The 21,583-nt window shown below is 43.8% G+C and overlaps 1 protein-coding gene across 3 annotated transcripts in view; it reads left to right on the forward strand.

Annotated features, from left to right (window-relative positions):
- Positions 1 to 1,376: 1,376 nt before the first annotated feature.
- Positions 1,377 to 21,583, forward strand: part of LOC118383912 (myosin heavy chain, fast skeletal muscle) — a 30,107-nt gene continuing 9,900 nt past the window's right edge. Inside the window, exons 1-19 of one of the 3 annotated variants that reach the window (XM_052511660.1) lie at positions 13,256 to 13,354; positions 13,817 to 13,862; positions 13,994 to 14,221; positions 14,598 to 14,744; positions 14,955 to 15,111; positions 15,595 to 15,622; positions 15,887 to 15,995; positions 16,149 to 16,241; positions 16,703 to 16,763; positions 16,914 to 17,012; positions 17,348 to 17,451; positions 17,831 to 17,969; positions 18,231 to 18,349; positions 18,502 to 18,651; positions 18,746 to 18,916; positions 20,303 to 20,606; positions 20,967 to 21,031; positions 21,125 to 21,212; positions 21,338 to 21,455. In XM_052511660.1, the coding sequence (XP_052367620.1) occupies positions 14,006 to 14,221; positions 14,598 to 14,744; positions 14,955 to 15,111; positions 15,595 to 15,622; positions 15,887 to 15,995; positions 16,149 to 16,241; positions 16,703 to 16,763; positions 16,914 to 17,012; positions 17,348 to 17,451; positions 17,831 to 17,969; positions 18,231 to 18,349; positions 18,502 to 18,651; positions 18,746 to 18,916; positions 20,303 to 20,606; positions 20,967 to 21,031; positions 21,125 to 21,212; positions 21,338 to 21,455 (2,168 nt within the window). In that variant the 5' untranslated portion in view covers positions 13,256 to 13,354; positions 13,817 to 13,862; positions 13,994 to 14,005. Of the gene's footprint in view, positions 1,453 to 3,109; positions 3,253 to 13,255; positions 13,355 to 13,816; positions 13,863 to 13,993; positions 14,222 to 14,597; positions 14,745 to 14,954; positions 15,112 to 15,594; positions 15,623 to 15,886; positions 15,996 to 16,148; positions 16,242 to 16,702; positions 16,764 to 16,913; positions 17,013 to 17,347; positions 17,452 to 17,830; positions 17,970 to 18,230; positions 18,350 to 18,501; positions 18,652 to 18,745; positions 18,917 to 20,302; positions 20,607 to 20,966; positions 21,032 to 21,124; positions 21,213 to 21,337; positions 21,456 to 21,583 lie in introns of those variants that run through there. The other 2 variants (XM_052511661.1, XM_052511662.1) reach the window with 2 other exon arrangements.

Raw genomic sequence — 21,583 nt, forward strand, 5'->3', positions numbered from 1 at the left:
ATGTCTGCCAGACATGCAGAGATGCGATTCGCCACCTGGTCATCAGAAGGGGGAAAGGAGAAGATTAATTGTGTGTCGTCTGCATAGCAATGATAGGAGAGACCATGTGAGGTTATGACAGAGCCAAGTGACTTGGTGTATAGCGAGAATAGGAGAGGGCCTAGAACAGAGCCCTGGGGGACACCAGTGGTGAGAGCGCGTGGTGAGGAGACAGATTCTCGCCCCGCCACCTGGTAGGAGCGACCTGTCAGGTAGGACGCAATCCAAGCGTGGGCCGCGCCGGAGATGCCCAACTCGGAGAGGGTGGAGAGGAGGATCTGATGGTTCACAGTATCGAAGGCAGCCGATAGGTCTAGAAGGATGAGAGCAGAGGAGAGAGAGTTAGCTTTAGCAGTGCGGAGCGCCTCCGTGATACAGAGAAGAGCAGTCTCAGTTGAATGACTAGTCTTGAAACCTGACTGATTTGGATCAAGAAGGTCATTCTGAGAGAGATAGCGGGAGAGCTGGCCAAGGACGGCACGTTCAAGAGTTTTGGAGAGAAAAGAAAGAAGGGATACTGGTCTGTAGTTGTTGACATCGGAGGGATCGAGTGTAGGTTTTTTCAGAAGGGGTGCAACTCTCGCTCTCTTGAAGACGGAAGGGACGTAGCCAGCGGTCAGGGATGAGTTGATGAGCGAGGTGAGGTAAGGGCCGGAAATGGTCTGGAGAAGAGAGGAGGGGATAGGGTCAAGCGGGCAGGTTGTTGGGCGGCCGGCCGTCACAAGACGCAAGATTTCATCTGGAGAGAGAGGGGAGAAAGAGGTCAGAGCACAGGGTAGGGCAGTGTGAGCAGAACCAGCGGTGTCGTTTGACTTAGCAAACGAGGATCGGATGTCGTCGACCTTCTTTTTGGTTGACGAAGTCATCTGCAGAGAGGGAGGGGGGGGGGGAGGATTCAGGAGGGAGGAGAAGGTGGCAAAGAGCTTCCTAGGGTTAGAGGCAGATGCTTGGAATTTAGAGTGGTAGAAAGTGGCTTTAGCAGCAGAGACAGAGGAGGAAAATGTAGAGAGGAGGGAGTGAAAGGATGCCAGATCCGCAGGGAGGCGAGTTTTCCTCCATTTCCGCTCGGCTGCCCGGAGCCCTGTTCTGTGAGCTCGCAATGAGTCGTCGAGCCACGGAGCGGGAGGGGAGGACCGAGCCGGCCTGGAGGATAGGGGACATAGAGAGTCAAAGGATGCAGAAAGGGAGGAGAGAATTCCTGACAGAATGTGTAGTAGTGAGTTGCCACTAGGAAAATGAAAGTTACCAGTTGCACCTGTAGTTGAATTTGACATGTAATGATTGAGTTAAATGTTTTCTAGCCGTTTAGGGGTTCAATGATAAAGCTTTAGACGTGTGGGTTTTCACAACACTCTCATGTTTCACAGGGTCCTCCAAGAAGTACACATTCATCTGTAGGAGGGGAAAAAGAAGGTGAGACATGGTTTGAGTCTCCACATAAAAAGTGATGAGATTATTCTGTGAGATACCGCTCACCTAACTCTGTTGACTGGGGAGAAAGCACCACAGAGTCAATCAAGTTTTCACGTTTTTTGTTTCATCTCTTTCCTAGTTATCCGTCACCATGAGTACGGACGCAGAGATTGCAAGCCTACGGCAAGGCTGCCATATACCTCCGTAAATCTGAGAATGAGAGGATGGAGGCACAAGCCGCACCCTTTGATTCAAAGAACGCCTGCTATGTGGCAGACAAGGTGGAGCTGTACCTTAAGGGTCTGGTCACTGCCAGGGCCGACGGGAAGTGTACTGTAACAGTCACGAAACCTGAAGGCACTAAAATAAGGATGTAAGACGGACCTGAAAAGTTTCAAGTTTGTGCAATTACTCTAATTCTTGAAAAATCATTGAAATGATCCAAACAATGTCTACAGGCAATTAGAAATCACTAACAAAAAATACATAAAGAAGCATTTCATTGTTTTTTGTAGACATTATATAACCTTAAAACACATTGTTATTACTGCTATTTAAAATGACATAAATCAAATCAAAATCAAATTTATTTATATAGCCCTTCGTACATCAGCTGATATCTCAAAGTGCTGTACAGAAACCCAGCCTAAAACCCCAAACAGCAAACAATGCAGGTGTAAAAGCACGGTGGCTAGGAAAAACTCCCTAGAAAGGCCAAAACCTAGGAAGAAACCTAGAGAGGAACCGGGCTATGTGGGGTGGCCAGTCCTCTTCTGGCTGTGCCGGGTAGAGATTATAACAGAACATGACCAAGATGTTCAAATGTTCATAAATGACCAGCATGGTCGAATAATAATAAGGCAGAACAGTTGAAACTGGAGCAGCAGCAGTCAGGTGGAATGGGGACAGCAAGGAGCCATCATGTCAGGTAGTCCTGGGGCACTGTCCTAGGGCTCAGGTCCTCCGAGAGAGAGAGAAAGAAAGAGAGAATTAGAGAGAGCATATGTGGGGTGGCCAGTCCTCTTTTGGCTGTGCCGGGTGGAGATTATAACAGAACGTGGCCAAGATGTTCAAATGTTCATAAATGACTAGCATGGTTGAATAATAGTAAGGCAGAACAGTTGAAACTGGAGCAGGAGCATGGCCAGGTGGACTGGGGACAGCAAGGAGTCCTCATGTCTGGTAGTCCTGGGACATGGTCCTAGGGCCCAGGCCAGTTGAAACTGGAGCAGCAGCATGGCCAGGTGGACTGGGGACAGCAAGGAGTCATCATGTCAGGTAGTCCTGGGGCATGGTCCTAGGGCTCAGGTCCTCCGAGAGAGAGAAAGAAAGAGAGAAGGAGAGAATTAGAGAACGCACACTTAGATTCACACAGGACACCGAATAGGACAGGAGAAGTACTCCAGATATAACAAACTGACCCTAGCCCCCCGACACAAACTACTGCAGCATAAATACTGGAGGCTGAGACATAGAATGTCTTATGTTGACTCGACAAGAATCACCAGCTATGTGTCAGTGAGTGATAACTAAGTAGTTGGATTAAATGTGGATATGCATTTTGTATATGATTAAACTTGCATTTATTGAGCAAAAAACATTCAGTCATGTCCACTTTGATCTGTGTGTAATCTAGATTTCTGACTGTTTCAGGAAGGAAAAGAGTTCAAAGATGCAGATATCTATGAGATGAACCCCCCTAAGTACGACAAGATTGAGGACATGGCCATGATGACCTACCTGAATGAAGCCTCTGTGTTGTATAACCTCAAAGAGCGTTATGCAGCATGGATGATCTATGTAAGAAACCAGCACATACAAACACACACACACATAGACAAATTCACACATACAGTACAACACATAAATGAATGGTAGATTCCAAAACAGTTTACCAAAGTACACCCACATCCTCACATAAATCCAGATAAATGTCCATCTGACTTTGTTCATCTCCTAAATTAATTAATGGGGGCAGCAGCAGGGACGGGACACAGACCTACAGCCGGTGCTACAGTGGGTAGAGGCGCAGGTGAGGCCACGATGGGACGAGGTGGCAGCGCTCTCACTCGCGACCAAAGGGTTGTGGTCAAAGTTTGAGAGTCTGCGGCTGGCTGATGGCGTTCTACAGCGGGCTTGGAAGGAGTCAGCTACGAGAGAGGAGAGGTGGTAGGTGGTGGTCCCAATAGCACTGCGGGAGGCTGTGCTTCAGAGCACTCATGGGGGGGTGGGGACTTCAGAGCACTCATGGGGGGGTGGGGACTTCAGAGCACTCATGGGGGGTGGGGACTTCAGAGCACTCATGGGTGGGGTGGGGACTTCAGAGCACTAATGGGGGGATGGGGACACTTTGGGGTCACGTAAACACTGCGCCGCCTCCATCAGGGCTTTTACTGGGGGATGTTGGAGGACTTTTGCTGCAGCGAGAAAGAGCCCCCCAGGCCGCACTCATGCTCAGCTCCAACAGTTCCCAGTTGGGGCTCCCATGGAGAGGGTGGGAGTGCACAGACAGTGGAAACCGCTGGGTGCTCATGGTCATGGACTATTTCACAAAATGGCACGAGGCCTATGCTCTGCCTGACCAGGAGGCAGAGACCATCGCCGATGCCCTGACAGCGGGGATGTTCGGCAGGTTTGGAGCTGCGGAGTCCATCCACAGCAACCAAGGCAGAAACATTGAGTCCCGTGTGTTCGCCACCATGTGTGAGAGGCTGGTTATGCACAAGACCCGCACTACTCCTCTCCATCCTCAAAGTGATGGCCTTGTGGAGCGCTTCAACAAAAACGCTTGGACAGCAGCTGGCCATTGTCTCTGCCAAACACCAGCATGACTGGGACAAGCACCTGCCTATGGTCCTCATGGCATGCCGCTCCGCTGTCCAAGACTCCACCTCCTGCACACCTGTAGTATAACTACTCTCCAATAGAGGGCACTAAACACCAAGGTTAGAAGGAGCTATATGACGGGCCTTTTTTGCCTGCCACTGCAAAGTTTCCGGAGGTGCCTGAAAGAGATCCTGGAGGGGAATCGGAGGAGCCTAAAGCATTGTGGAATGGGAGGAGCCTAAAGCATTGTGGAATGGGAGGAGCCTAAAGCATTGTGGAATGGGAGGAGCCTAAAGCATTGTGGAATGGGAGGAGCCTAAAGCATTGTGGAATGGGAGGAGCCTAAAGCATTGGCTTAACAAATAATAACCACCCTGACTGTCTGTGAGTCAGCATGTAGTGAGGGCTTTCCCTGACACTTTTTTTTTTTAAACCTTTATTTGACTAGGCTAGTCAGTTAAGAACAAATTCTTATTTTCAATGATGGCCTTCATAGTTTTTATGTCTTCACTATTATTCTACAATGTAAAAATTGTAAAAAAATAACGTAACAGTTCAATGAGTAGGTGTGTCCAAACGTTTGACTGGTACTGTATATTTGTTGATATGCTTAAGATTACTCAGTGTTTATGAACTTAATTCATCAGTGATGACTACACCATTCACCACAGAATGGGGAAACCACGTATCTTTGCTATCATTGTGAAGTATCTTTGCTAACACCCTACAGTCAGGTTTTCACACCAGTAGACTACAATGCCTAGTGATGATGGTTACAAGGTGGTGGAATTTTACATTTGGTAAGATACTATTTGTAATACATTGGTGTATTGAAAGGAGTAGATAGCGTGAGACGCAGTGGCAACACCAATACTTCTTCACAGTGTGGCTTGGTTGTTGCGTAGGGGTGCTTGAAATAATTCAATAATATATTATTAGACAAGCAATAAGTCCATTCCCGTTTAGGAAAAAAGCATTTCATGTCTTTGGTAATGTTGCACTTATCCACGTTTACCAGAGGGTTCAAATTGCAATGAGGTCGATGCTAGATAGCTTTTTCTGCATTGGCCTACCAAACACATAGCAGAGGCTTCACAGTTTTATGAGAAAGCTATAAATATAATCCACAGTGGCGGGAGAGGTTGGAATGAAGGCCCAACAGTCAGTCAACACAGACTAGATACATGCTGTCAGAAGGCAGTCATGGAGCAGTGAGCAGTTACCTACTCTGTCAGATTACTTTAGTTGCAGGTTTTGGCAAGTTGATCAGACACATTGGTTCCACACTGATGTCATTTCAATGTTGTGATTTTGAACAGACTTAGTGTTCGACAAGTAAATAGGAAGAGGGAAGTGGATTCTGAACAGGTTCTGAAAGAGGAAACATTAAGTACTGGAGAAAGGAAGGTTATCTAGAAAGTCAGTCTGTGTGCCACATTATTATAGCTATGAGAAAGCTGTTGGGGTGATTCCTCACCAAACTACAACAACAAAATACAGATTTGGGAGTTTTCAAATCATAGAAGGGTCCTTTGGAGGAAGGATTGTTGACATATATTTGACATTTATATCTTAAAGCATAATTGAGAAATAATGAATACAAGTTGGAAAATTCTGACTTTTTAATTTAACAGGCAAGTCAGTTAGGAAAAAATCTTATTTACAATGACGGCCTACCCCGACTAAACCCTATGAGTCTCCCAATCACGTCCGGTTGTGATACAGCCTGGAATCGAACCAGGGTCTGTAGTGACACCTCTAGCACTGAGATTCAGTGCTGTAGAGCGCTGCGCCACTCAGGGGTCCCCCACAACAGGTTTTAACGACCCTGTTCTAAACATTGATCACTGGTGGGGTCATCTAGTGGATTGGGCTGTCACTTGTCCTGACTCGTCTGAAAGCCTTGGCAAGGATGAGTCCCCTGCTCCCCCAGAGACGCTTGTGTTCCAACAGATGCAGCTGAAGGGAGGTGGTGGGATTCCCAGACTAGTCTATTTAATGGCCATATCAGGTATAAGTCTGTTTTGTATATGGTCATATCCTCTGGAGCACAGCTCAAATGGCAACATATCTGCCAATAAAGCAATGCCAAATTACCTGAGATATATTGTTGTGGAAGCTGGATGTATTTCTGACACCCATTTTTGAACACGGCCATATTGGGATGGTAAATAACGTGTTGCTTTGGCACTCTTCTTGTAACCCATCGACTGTATGGGATCAAATTGGAGTTTCAAGATCAGTTCAGCAGATGAGGTTTGATACAATCTCTATGATGGAGGGTCATAAAGCAATCCTAAACTACTTCAGGCTGCATGTATTTCTGACACCCAGTTTTGAAACATGGCCACGGTTGGAGAAGGTCACTGGCAGGGGGTAATCATTTATGAGTTGTTTGCCTAAAGATCTGTAAAACACAATAGCTCTCCATTTGATCCAAGTGTTTCTCCTTGTAAATGTATTAGATTCATATTACATTTAGCCCTCCATTGACTTTACACTGCATGCTGAAAAGTGAAGACCTCATACCTATACTGTGGACCACAGAGAGATCTGATACAGGCCAGCACATTATTTTGACCTTATTAGTCGACCAGAAGGTCCTCACATTGCTGACACCATAATAGATTTACAGCGAGATATGTGACCTGGAAAATAAGATCTCAATTAACCGAGCCAAGACTGGTTGTTTTGTGGATACATGCCACAAGCATCTGACCTTTCATATCCAGATTTAGATTTTTACTGGCTGTGACATTTTAATGGATTGAATCATGAAAATAATTCTGATGTGAGCCAAGGCTCTGGAGTGTCTCAGGTCAAACTCCTGTCTGTGGTGATAAAACTACTTTGCGAGCACAGACAGTCATTTAAAGCACCCTTAACATGTATTGGATCAAGAGTTACTCTCCAACTATCCAGGGCCCTGCTAAAATATATGCCATTTGCTAAAATACTTCAAATATGTACAATACAGTTTTATAATGACAGTTTACTCAACTGCTTAATGACATCTGGCATTTAATAACAGTATATCAGGGGCCTTCAACTCCTGCTCTGGACAGCCCATCCACATGGTGTGCAGGCTCTTGTTCCACCCCAGCACTAACACAGCGGCTCCAGCTGAATCAATCTGTTGTGAAGGGTCTTGCCACTCCCACAGAAATGTTATAATATTACATTGAAAGACACTAATCTTATTAATAGTTTTGTTTATTTAGTAACATATAAAAAAATAATTGCTGTCTCCTATTGATGTCACTACTGAAACAAACTTTAAAAGACTGCCCCCCACAAATATCGGACCCCTCTCAAGTATGGCCACATTGTGTGTAGTCTGGTAAATCTTCATCTATTTTTAAGAAGTGTCACTACCGAACATCTAATATATTAAAAAAATATTTCAAGATTGGTTTTGGGACTAAAATGTATGTTTTCTGGGATGATTAACTGTCCAAATGAAAGATAGCCAGCTGCATTTTAGGGAAATGTAAAGTGTCTGTGTGTAGCTGGTGAGATGAGTCAGGCGCAGGACAGCAGATATGAGTAATGAACGTAATTTTACTCAAATATATCATAATACATGTCGCAGAAATAGAGCTCCAGCTGGAGTAGGAACCCCTGGCATCCGGCAGCAGTCCCATCATACTCCCTCGGGAGCGCGAGCCGAATCCTGCTGGGACCAGGTGATGGAGGGGTGGACAGTGGGACCTGCTGTAGTGGGGCTGGTGGAGGCGCTGGACGACCTCCTCCTCTCTCCCAACGATCCACCGTCTGCAGCACGCGATCGTTGCAACATGGTGGCGTGCTGCTGGACGTGCTCCTCTACCGCCACAGGGAGGGCGGCTGCTCCTGCTGACTCCATTCGGTGGTAAGTAATTTTGTAAAGTGTCGGTGTGTAGCTGGTGAGATGAGAGTCAGAAATACAAGGCCACACATACGGAGTAATACAACAAACAATTACTCTCAAACAAACATCGGGGAACAAGTAATTGGGGGATTGAAACCAGGTGGTAAGACAAAGACAAAACAAATGGAAAATGAAAGTGGGGAACAGATGGCTAACGTCTATTAGACGTCTATTATGGTGTCAGAAACCAGGGACATCAAGCCAACGCCGCCTGAACAAGGAGAGGGAATGGTAGTCGGACAGTACCCCCGCTTGATGCGTGGGTCCAGCAGCGCACCGACACCGACCTGACCTCGACACTGACCTCGACACCGACCCGGAGGACGAGGCGCAGGGCGATCTGGAGATGGTGGAACTCCCGCAGCACGAAGGGTCTCGGTCAGCCTCAGACTTGAAAACCTATTAACGACCAGGATTGGTGTTTCCCTGTAAGGGAGGAAGATCCATCAAGAAGTCCACCAACAGGTGCGACCACGGCCGTTGTGGAACAGGGAGGGGTTGTAACTTCCCTCTGGGCAGTTGCCTGGGAGACTAGCACTGGGCACACACCGAGCAGGAGGAAAAAAACCCTCACGTCCTTGGCCAAAGTGGACCACCAGTACTTCCCACTCAGGCAACGCACTGTCCGACCGATGCCAGGATGACCAGAGGACAAATAATAATGTTTTTTAAAGAATCAAAATATGCGGAAAACAGACAACACTGGGGGCAAATGGATCATGCGTATTCAGTCCGCGTCCAGCTCCCACATCACTGGTGCCACCAGGCAAGAAGCGATTACAGTATCAGTGGGATCCATGGACCGCTCCTCTGATTCTTCTCTAGAGATCTCGCAAGCTCTGTCAGGTTGAATGGGGGTGTCATACATTTACAGCACCTTTATCCGGGACAGTGCGTCCGCCTTAGCGTTCTGGGAACCTGGTCTGTAGGACAGAGTGAAAACAAAACGGGTAAAGAACATGGCCCACCTTGCCTGGCGAGGGTTCAGTCACCTCGCAGCCCGGATTTTCCAGATTGGGTTCAGTCCAGATGAGGAAAGGGTGTTTAGGCCCCTCAAGACAATGTCTCACGCCTTCAGAGCCTTGACAACAGCCAACAGCTCCCGGTCCCCCACATCATAGTTTGCTCCGCTGGGCTGAGCTCCTCCGAGAAGAAAGCACAGGGGTGAAGCTTTGCCCCAGTCTGGCGTCCAAGCGCTCTGAGAGCAGGCTCCCATCCCAGCCTCGTATGTGTTTGCCACCACTATGAACGCCAAAGAGGGATCCGAATGAGCCAGCACTCCAGCCGAGGTAAACAGAGCCTTCAGGTGACCAAAAGCCCTGTCCGCCTCAGCCGACCACTCCGGTAGTAGTTGGCAAACCCTAGAAACCGCTGCACTTTCTTTACCCTAGTGGGAGTCGGTCTTTTACTGACAGCTGAAATGTGGTCACTCTCCATCTCCACCCCTGATTTGTGGAAATGCGGTACCCTAGGAAGGAGATGGACCTATTGAAGAACAGACATTTCTCATCTCCACGTACAGGACATGCTGCCAACAGTCTACCAAGCAACTTATGCACCAGGGATACACTTCGCATTTAAGTATATCACAATGTCATCAATATACACCACTACACCCTGCTCTTGCAGGTCCAAAAATCTCTGTCAACAAAGGCCTGGAAGACTGTGGGCATTCATCATTATTAAATGGCAAGACAATTTAATCATTTTAGTGGTATAAATGTAAAGGCACTTGTATAATCAAAGACAGGAAAAGCGCTCCTAAGATTCCATTTTTGAAGAAAACGCCCCATTGCATTGTACTTTAAAGCAGGACTGGCGCAGGAGAATCAATAAGCAAGAGACTGATTCTCTCGTTGTGATCCTTCTGCGTAACCATTTCAATCTCGGTGGCCTCAATCTAAAACACAGCCAGACCCTAATGGTCTACTATCTCAGTGTGCACAGGGAAGGACATATCTACAGGAACAATGGGAATCCTAAATGAGCAAAACAATGTCAATGTTTTTCCCAGCTGCGCCTGAATCAAATCAAATGAAAATCTAAACTCATTTGAAATGTAATAAACACATACATGTGAGCAAAGGGGGCTCTGGGTGAGCCTGGTGCCGACTCATCTTGGGTTCCTAGTGCCCTGCCTGCTAAATGATTGTGTTTGAGAACCCCAGTGCACCGTACCAGATTGTGTTTCTGCGGCCACAGAGTGCAGTAAATGTTTGTCCTCCTAGCCCAGCAGTGCAGCACCTCCCAACTCCATGGTATTTCGGAGCTCCGGAGGTGCTGGTGGATGGAACTGACAGGCCTCGATCCGGACATCCTCCGGTAGCCAGCAGGTTGTACACAAATAAGGTCCACCAGCTGGACAAAAGGATAGTGTCAGAACAAGCCAACTCCAGAGTCCGGGGATACTCACCCAGACTGCACGGTAGTGATGATCAGGGCCCTGTTGTTCCAGGGAGGTGAAGCTGGAGGCCAGGGGGTCCAGTCCAAAGCAAAATCTTGCTGGTGCATCTGTCCCCTGCCTCAGGTGGAACAACGTTCACCTCTGCGTAATGGTCCAAAGGGTCCATTTCCATACGTCCTGGCCCACTCCAGGGCTTTGCCTGAGTCCAGGGACAGGGCCTTTGTTCACGTTGAGGTTCGGGTGGATTATTCGCCAGGTAGAGCTCCAGCTGCCAGTAGGAACCCCTGGCATCCGGCAGCAGTCCCTGTACTCCCTCGGGAGCGCGTTATTGGAAGCAGGACAGTGGGACATGCTGTAGTGGGGCTGGTGGAGGCGCTTGATGACCTCCTCCGGGCTCCCAACAATCCATCGTCTGCAGCACGCCCCAGACGTTGAGAATCAGCGTGGTGAAGGTATTGTTGCCTACCTTCACCACCTTGGGTCGGCCCATTAGGAAGCCTAGGACCCAGTTGCACATGAAGGGGTTCAGACATAGGACCAAATGGCGATTCCATTTGGAGCGGTATGAAAATTGTTGGAGTGGTATGCAAATTGTAGTGTGACCAGGCCAAGATAAAGAAAAGCAGTTCGACACATACAACAACAAAGAGTTACACATGGAATAAACAAACATACAGTCAATAATACAGTAGAAAAAAGTATATATACAGTGTGTGCAAATGAGGTTGGATAAGGGAGGTAAAGGCAATAAATAGGCCATGGTGGCGAAGTAATTACAATATAGCAATTAAACACTGGAATGGTAGATGTGCAGAATATGAATGTGCAAGTAGAGATACTGGGGTGCAAAGGAGCAAGATAAATAAATACAGTGTGGGGATGAGGTAGTTGGATGGGCTATTTACAGATGGGCTATGTACAGGTGCAGTGATCTGTGAGCTGCTCTGACAGCTGGTGCTTAAAGCTAGTGAGGGAGATATGAGTCTCCAGCTTCAGTGATTTTTGCAGTTTGTTCCAGTCATTGGTAGCAGAGAACTAGAAGGAAAGGTGGCCAAAGGAGGTGTTGGCTTTGGGGATGACCAGTGAGATATACCTGCTGGAGCGAGTGCAGTTGAGGTCTTTGGGGAAAAATGCACAGTTGTCTAGTTGGGTATGACAGCTGTACACACTCCTCTGACACTGATCTAAGGTCAGTTTTATCCCGGAGGGTAACTTCTGCCCAGAGAAAGTTTGGAGCTAAACATGTTCCTCGAATACAAAAACACAGGTCATATATCATGCAAGATCTTTGCACATTAAAATAACTTGAATGTCTGCATGGTGCTAATGTTCTATCAACCCACAAACATGGCAAGTAAATATATTGTCTAATAACAGTGGTATTGGTGCCAGAATTAGGCTGTGTTGGCAGATATACCAAACAATAAACCTTGGCTGCAGTGAAGATGAGATCACAGTCCAAGAAATGAAAAGGCCTTGATGGGATCCTTCCAGATGGTCACCCTGCTCAACTAGTGTATCCAGCAGATATGGGGCTTCTTGTACTGATGTGCTGGGTGGACACGGACCCTGAACAAACAGGGTGTATTCAGTGAGGTGAAATGTTGTGAACATTGCTGATAGAAATGGATTAAATAGAGCTGACATAATTCCTTGTTCTATCTGACAGACAGTCATATCTGTTCTTCACAATACATTTCTATCTGAATGTTCCGTAATGATTCACCCTATTAAAGATTAATTTGGCTGCACCATATTAGACACAAATAACATTGAAACCATTATTTGAATGCGTATTAAACATATTGTACATGTAAAGGAATGACTTTATTGTAACTATTCATCTTATATCAGTTTTATTGAGCCAGCTCAGCTGCTCAGTGGTTAACTTTAAAGTGTAATTAAAGTTTGAGGCAGCTATATCGCTGGCAGCAATATGAGTGGATAAGATGATTGAAATACTGGTACTGGTGTTATGTAAGTCATAAGAATCCTACTGGACCGTTTTAGCCAACTGAAATGTGAGACAAATAAAAGTGTCCCGAGAATCTTTTTAATAGATCATACTGTAGATAAATAACACATTAGATTTAACGGTTTTATAAGCTGTTATTTAAAGCCTAAATGTTTCTGTTCTAGATTTAAATATTAATTTAATGTGGTTCCACCAGGGTGATAAATCAAATTGAGCAAAGCACGAGGTAACGACCATCTACATCACAATGAGGTGAGGAGACAGTTCAGATGTGTTTACAAGCTAAACAATATAAATAACAGGTAAACATATATATAAAGTTGTTGATGAGGATTAATGCCACTAAAATGGAACTAAATCAAGTCAGATTAGATTTAATGAAAATTATTTTAGTTGTATATGGGGCAACATGGACTCAGTCCATTATAGTATATGAGGTTCAGTAGAAGCAACATGGACTCAGTCCATTACAGTATATGAGGTTCAGTAGAAGTAACATTGGGATTAATCAAACTTTTGATATTGTCATAATTATTATTAATGACATCTATCATTTACGTAAACTCAGTGAAATTCAATTCAGAGACAAATATGACATTAAAAAGTCATGTCATGGGAGTGGAAGTGGGAGGTGCTAGTGAGACACAGACACACAGAGGTCTCTCATCCAATCCATCTCCTTTCCCAGAGTGGTCCATAATTAACTTTTGCCTGGTTGGCACTTCCAACCAGATATAAGGAGGCTGAGGCCCCAGCATCCATAAGTCAGATACCTTCTTCCTCTGTGGTAAGACCTCTCCACCTCCTTAGATTTGTATATTTGTCTCATCTTTGTACTCAGCATCTGAGGCAGTAGCTAACTGCACTGTTTGAATTGACTTCTGCATGTCTCTTGTAAGATTTGACAATATGCAAATCAAGTGGTAATTGGCTTTTAATACATTTAAAAAATAAATGTAAAATGACATCTTTATTTTTTTTTATTCAAATCTGTGACTTCCATTTTCGGTCAAAAGTTTGTATTTGTAAAATGTGTTCTAGAATGTAACTGGGTTTTCAGGGGTATTTATTTGAATTATTGACAGAACGTGTTGTAAAGTGAGTTGCCAATAGAAAAATGAAGGTTATCAGTTGCACCTGTTGTTGAATTTGACATGTAATGAGTTAGTTAAATGTTTTCTAGCCCTTCAGGGGATTAATGATAAGGCTTTAGACTTGTATGTTTTCATAAAAGTCTCATGTTTCACAGGGTCCTCCAAGAAGTACACATTCATCTGTAGGAGGGGAAAAAGAAGGTGAGACATGGTTTGAGTCTCCACATAAAAAGTGATGAGATTATTCTGTGAGATACCGCTCACCTAACACTGTTGACTGGGGAGGAAGCACCACAGAGTCAATCAAGTTTTTTGTTTCATCTCTTTCCTAGTTATCCGTCACCATGAGTACGGACGCGGAGATGCAGATCTACGGCAAGGCTGCCATATACCTTCGTAAATCTGAGAAGGAGAGGATGGAGGCACAAGCCGCACCCTTTGATTCAAAGAACGCCTGCTATGTGGCAGACAAGGTGGAGCTGTACCTTAAGGGTCTGATCACTGCCAGGGCCGACGGGAAGTGTACTGTAACAGTCACGAAACCTGACGGCACTAAGGATGTAAGTCTGATCTGAAAAGTATTCAAATTCAAGTTTGTGCAATTACTCTATTTTTTGAAAAATCATTGAAATGATCCAAACAATGTCTACAGGCAATTAGAAATCACTAACAAAAAATATATAAAGAAGCATTTCATTGTTTTTTGTAGACATTATATAACCTTCAAAAACATCATTGTTATTGCTGCTATTTAAAAATGAAATAGAATGTTGACTCAACAAGAATCACCAGTTATGTGTCAGTGGGTGATAACTAAGTAGTTGGATTAAATGTGGATGTATATTTTTTAAATGATTCAACTTGTATTTAATGAGCAAAAAGCATTCAGTCATGTCCAGTTTGTCTGTGTGTAATCTAGATTTCTGACTGTTTCAGGAAGGAAAAGAGTTCAAAGATGCAGACATCTATGAGATGAACCCCCCTAAGTACGACAAGATTGAGGACATGGCCATGATGACCTACCTGAATGAAGCCTCTGTGTTGTATAACCTCAAAGAGCGTTATGCAGCATGGATGATCTATGTAAGAAACCTGCACATACAAACACACACATACATGAACATAATAAATATACACATACAGTACTACACATAAATGAAAGGTAGAAACCAAAACATATCAATACAGTAGACCCACATCAGTTTACCAAAGTACACCCACATCCTCACATAAATCCAGGTAAAAGTACATCTGACTTTAGTAATCCCCTAATTTAATTATGCTTTCATCCAGACCTACTCTGGGCTCTTCTGTGCCACGGTGAACCCCTACAAGTGGCTCCCTGTGTACGACGAAGAGGTTGTCAACGCCTACAGAGGGAAGAAGAGAGTGGAGGCTCCACCCCATATCTTCTCTGTCTCTGACAACGCCTTTCAGTTCATGATGATTGGTACGAGCTCTCATGGATGGATACATGGTTGGATGGAGGGACAGATGATTGGATGGATGAAGGGAGGGAGGGATGGACAGATGATTGGATGGATGGAGGGACAGATGGATGGAGTTGGATGGATGGATGGGAGTGGAGGGAGGGATGGGGAGGGAGGGATGGGAGGGAGGGAGGGATGGGAGGGAGGGATGGATGAGGGAGGGAGGGATGGATGGGAGGGAGGGATGGATGTCCGTAAATGGGTATGGATCTCAAAGTCATAAGTGCTTATATGGATGGATGGATGGACCAATAGAAGTTCAAATATGCTTCAGAGAGGTATCTACTGTTTTCTAGTCTAGGTTAGAACAGTTTGCTGGGAATATCTGATTTCACTAACCTTGAATGGAAAATGCTCCAAAGTGAAATTCATGATGATGCTATGAATTAAATAATGTCCCCATGTGTTTTGAGTATGATAAGCAATGTGTTTTTTGGTTCCAGATAAGGAGAACCAGTCCGTCCTGATTACGTAAGTTGTTTACTAAAATGTCACTTGAGAAAGTGTTTCTATTGTAATAAGTTGGGTCAGTTGGTGTGATGAAATACATGACATTATGAATGGATTAGAGCATCAGGCTCTGTGTAATAACGAGTCGATTAGAAGGATTATTTGTTAAAGACTTATGTCAGAACACAGGTTAACAGTGTATTTTTCTATGCTATTTCTTAGTGAAAGACAATCTGACACTCAAACATGTAACTAAAACCCCTCTTTCTCTGTCATATAAACCAGTGGAGAATCCGGTGCAGGAAAGACTGTCAACACCAAGCGTGTCATCCAGTACTTTGCCACCATTGCAGTGTCTGGGGCCAAGAAGGAAGCAGAACCAGGCAAAATGCAGGTAAGTTGTTCTTATGTTTGCCTTTTTAACACATTTCAGTTTGGTTGGTTGTGTAAACTGTTTTTCCAGTGGTGAATCCTCTTTCAAGCAATTGAGAAAAACAAACTTTACCAGCTTACCAGTTTTTGAGCAACTTATGTTTGTCTCAATCAGGGGTCTCTTGAGGATCAGATCATTGCAGCTAACCCTCTGCTGGAGTCTTACGGTAATGCCAAGACAGTGAGGAACGACAACTCGTCTCGCTTTGTAAGTATGAAGGGCATAAACTTTTTCGGGAAAATTTGTATTCTGTAATTCCCTATTGTTATACACATTTAAGATATATAGATATTTATATATATATATGATATATATATATGTCATTGCTGAAAATGTGAAATTCAAACTTGTTGTGTTTTCAAGGTTCTAAATTTGCAATTTCCTCTTTAAAATATCAGACTTGTTTTGGCTGTAATTTTTTGCTTCATCAAACCCTACAAAAAAAAAAAAAAAAAAAAAACAAGTTCATTATTTATAATCCACATAATAATTCATATTTCCTGTTGCTGCAGGATTATTTTCCCTGCTGTAGCAAACTGGATCCTACATCAATAAATCTGTATCAAAAGATCAACATCTGTCCAACAAACTGTAACATTTAAAGGGGTCTATCAAAGTAAAATGTTAGATTTATTTTGACCTATTTATAACCCCATGCTCTACTACAGGGTAAATTCATCAGGATTCACTTCCAAGCTGGTAAACTGGCTAAAGCTGACATTGAGACCTGTGAGTTGGTTTTGATTGTTTCTCAATGCTTTCCTAAATTCACAGAGATACATTTTGGGAGAAGATATTGAAATGTATCTCATTTCTCTCTTCTCTCTACTCTTTCTTTGTGTCACTCTTCCTCTCTCTCTCTCTCTCCCTCTCCCTCAGACCTGCTGGAGAAGTCCAGAGTGTCCTTCCAGCTGCCCGATGAGAGAGGCTACCACATCTTCTTCCAGATGATGACAGGCCACAAACCTGAGCTAGTTGGTAAGACAAAGTAGAGGTTCAGGGGAAATTATTCCCACCCCCATCTGTGAAATATATAAAAAATATTCATAGTCCACACTAATAATACTATTACAATGAGTACATCCAAGGTAACAAGGCATCTAGACATGTGACAGGTCTTTGGGAAATATCTATCAAGTTATACACTGTGATGCACTAGTCCACAAGTCTCAGTCTCCTCTTTTTATGCTATTCATTATATACTACATGTATCATTGAGTCCATCTATTGAGTAAAGAATGGATAGATAATGTAAAGTAGGAGAGCAGAATTCTAAGAGATTTAACTGACAAGCTGTTCTCCATTGTCCACAGAATTGGCGCTTCTCACCACCAACCCCTACGACTTCCCCATGTGCAGTCAGGGACAGATCACTGTGGCCAGCATCAATGACAATGAAGAGCTGGATGCCACAGATGTGAGTCAAACAAAGGGTTAACCAAACTCTAGATAGGGAATGGATAGGACCACCATACACACTGAATGTACTGTGCAATTCCAACTTGGTGGCAGCTGGGAATGTTCATGTATGTTTAAGTTTGATTCTAAATGCCTTGTGTTAATTAGGCATGTGCCTCAAGGAACTCTTCATGCCTTCCACTATAGAGCACCACAAAGTGCCCTGTGGAACTGTGCTGCCATCTACTAATGTGTTTTCCAAGCGTAATCATGTGGAACAGAGAAGCCAGTCAAATCTATCCATCCCATTTGTTCTGCAGTGAGCAGCACAGAACTGTAGTGTAACTGAGCAAACTACCGTTCAGTTCATCTCTGTTGTACTTCCTCTTTAATGTCAGGATGCCATTACAGTCCTGGGCTTCAGTAATGATGAGAAGGTTGGCATCTACAAGCTGACAGGAGCTGTATTGCACCATGGAAACTTGAAATTCAAGCAGAAGCAGCGTGAGGAGCAGGCCGAGCCAGACGGCACAGAGGGTGAGTCCCACTCATAGATATACAATATGTAGAGCATTAGTCCCATTCCCAGTCCCCAACATAGAAATAGAACACCTAAGACAGACAGTGCCACATGAAAGTCAGGCAGGAGATCATTTTTGGAGACAAATTCCAACCTCCAAAATGTGGGTGAATCAAAACCTAACCCACAAAGAAGTTACCCAAACTATTTTGTCAGTGTGAAATCAGAAACAAGTGATCTTGTGTCCCTGAGTCTGTTGTTGTTGGTTCTCTCTCCAGTGGCTGATAAAATCGCCTACCTGCTGGGCCTGAACTCAGCTGAGATGTTGAAGGCTCTGTGCTACCCCAGAGTGAAGGTCGGCAACGAGTATGTGACCAAGGGACAGACTGTGCCTCAGGTAAGGCGGCCAAACACAGAATCTACCATTTTCTGAGCACAGGAATTATTTTGGGGACGAGTGCATTGCTTTTGTTTTTCCCAAGCTTGTATCACCTGATCACTAGACATGGTCAATATCTCATGTATTAATTTGAGGTATTATCATTGCAGGTTAATAACTCAGTCAGTGCTCTGGCCAAGTCCATCTATGAGAGGATGTTCTTGTGGATGGTCATCCGGATCAATGAGATGTTGGACACCAAGAATCCAAGGCAGTTCTATATCGGTGTGCTTGACATTGCCGGGTTTGAGATCTTTGATGTGAGTATGAGACCAGAACAAGACAATTAGATGTGATTGAGATGGATTACAGTCTTGTATGATGAAATGATCCCTTTTAAAATTCCATCAACAGTACAACAGCATGGAGCAGCTGTGCATCAACTTCACCAATGAGAAACTGCAACAGTTTTTCAACCACACCATGTTTGTCCTGGAGCAAGAGGAGTACAAGAAGGAGGGAATCGTCTGGGCCTTCATTGACTTCGGCATGGACTTGGCTGCCTGCATTGAGCTTATTGAGAAGGTAAGATGTCTGTGAGGATTATAATGGACCGTAACAGTAAAGTTTATATGGAGCGCTGTGTGATATATTATCACAGTGGTACAACGTACAGAAGCGGTGTGTTGTTTAAATCACTGGGAAAGCCAAAACAGTCAAAACAAATCCATATTACAACCTGTGTTGTGATAATTGCGTTGTTTGCTCTATAACCTGTTAGTTTATATGCCATTGCCACTGTGATATATAGGCCTATAAGACCGAGACAAAAAGAAGACAGCGGCAGAATAAATTCAACCACATCTTTGTTTCATCACAAAACCGGAGAGCAACATCTGTCTTGTGGAGTCCACAAAGCATAATGAATATAACAAACAGTTACATGACCTACAACATGGTCTGTCAAGTACATTTTTCTGCCATTTTCGGACCACTAAACATCTATTGGCTTAGAACCACGGAGAGTTACCGCAATTCACAAAGTTACCAGGAGCTGCCTCCCTCCACTATTCCAGCACCATTTCAATTTCAACCTTTCAACGTCATCAAATAACCTATGCTTAGTCTAATACAGTGACAATGTAAAGAGGACAAAAACAAGTTTATTCCAATCAACGTCAGCTAAATATCATGTGGCTGTCCATGGTACTAATTTATGTGAGTAGAAAAAACATGTTGACTAACTCTACCTGTAGAGAAACGCCATCCTCCTGTCTGTCATGTTGCTGAAACAGTCTCTGTCATACAGTACAACCTTTACATTTTTGTTGTCCTTTGCTACCTGGCTAAAACCATTGCTCGCTATTCTAACTTCCTTTCCTGGGCAACGATTAGCCAGCTAGTTAACATTAGCCTTCTACATCTAGCTACAAGTTGAACTTCCATACTCTCAGACCAAAAGAACAATGTATGAATTTATGGTTGGATCAGAATTGCTGTTAGAATCATTGGCAAGGACGACGAAATAAGTAATACTACGAGGACAAATCCCTGTCTCTATCCATGACTAATTGAGGAACTGAGGCCAAATGTTCGTCATCTTCTTCCCATGTATTCAATGTTACAATATCATATTAGTTTTGACAGCATCAGATAGAAGAGCTACACATACAGAGAAAGAGGGGTGCAGTTTTGCTCGCTCGCATTCTTTACCTGGAGAGATATATTCAGCCTCTTGCTAAGCGAGACAAAAGATATAAAATAATGACATTTTTGGGGGGGAAGCCTGGCTTCCCTTGGCACCCATTAATATATGCCACTGACAAGTTATCTGACTGTTGAGAACTCAATATGTTTCCTATTATGTGTCCCTAAATTATTATAATCCTATAATAGCATGTTTGGCTAATTGAATAAATGTGATCCTAAATGGAAATATCACTAATTTGATATACATCTCTTTTCGTAAAGCCATTGGGCATCTTCTCCATCCTTGAAGAGGAGTGCATGTTCCCCAAGTCTTCAGACACCACCTTCAAGGACAAGCTGTACGCCCAGCATCTTGGCAAAACAAATGCATTTGAGAAGCCCAAGCCTGCCAAAGGCAAGGCAGAGGCCCACTTCTCCCTGGTGCACTACGCCGGCACTGTGGACTACAACATCACTGGATGGCTGGAGAAGAACAAGGACCCCCTGAACGACTCAGTTTGTCAACTGTACCAGAAGTCCTCTGTCAAAATTCTGGCTGCTCTGTATCCACCTCCACCACCTGAGGGTAAGACTAGCATCACATCAAAAGATTTAATTAAGCACTACTTATAACTTAGACCGAATGTTCTTTAAAATCTTTGAATGTATAGCAATTTCTCCGGATATTTTCACCAGGTTAATTTATTCATACACTTGGTTAATTCAAATCACACATTAGGTGTTATTCTACACAATCTCATTGGCAGCATTTGCCTCTAGATAAGTGTGAAGTTAACCAGAGATTCTCTGGTTTATAATTAGTGTGCTTGCTGAAGACAAGACCACTCTAGATTTCTTACATACTCTTATTATTATTCTATTTTATTCCACCCGCTCTAGGAAATGTACATTTCTAGTTTTCTTTTACTTTTCCCCATTTTAACAGATAAAGCCAAGAAAGGAGGCAAGAAGAAGGGTGGTTCCATGCAGACTGTGTCCTCCCAGTTCAGGGTGAGCTTTTGAAATGTGTAGATTCAGTCCTTTAAAAGGTGCATTGATTATCAAAAATGATATCTGTGAAAATGGTTTGTAACCCTCTTACAGGAGAACTTACATAAGCTGATGACCAACTTGAGGAGCACTCATCCTCACTTTGTGCGCTGCCTGATCCCCAACGAGTCAAAGACTCCAGGTACAGGAAATATTGATATTGACATATTAAATATGTCATCTTATCAGTACAGTATCAGTAACCTTAACGATCCCAATCTATAATCTGTTTATGAGTATTAAAAGATACTTGTTTTGTTTTACCAGGTCTGATGGAGAACTTCCTGGTTATCCACCAACTCAGGTGTAATGGTGTACTGGAGGGTATCAGGATCTGCAGAAAGGGATTCCCCAGCAGAATCATCTATGCTGACTTCAAGCAAAGGTACACACACACAAGCACACACACACACCACATAAAATATCTGCTCCAAGGGTTTTCCCAGGATCAGAATAGGCTTACCTTTTACGAAATATAACTAACCTATTACAACTTGATATGTTAAAAATGTC

The sequence above is a fragment of the Oncorhynchus keta genome, unplaced genomic scaffold, assembly GCF_023373465.1.
Source record: "Oncorhynchus keta strain PuntledgeMale-10-30-2019 unplaced genomic scaffold, Oket_V2 Un_contig_7163_pilon_pilon, whole genome shotgun sequence".
In the NCBI taxonomy this organism is placed as follows: Eukaryota; Metazoa; Chordata; class Actinopteri; order Salmoniformes; family Salmonidae; genus Oncorhynchus; species Oncorhynchus keta.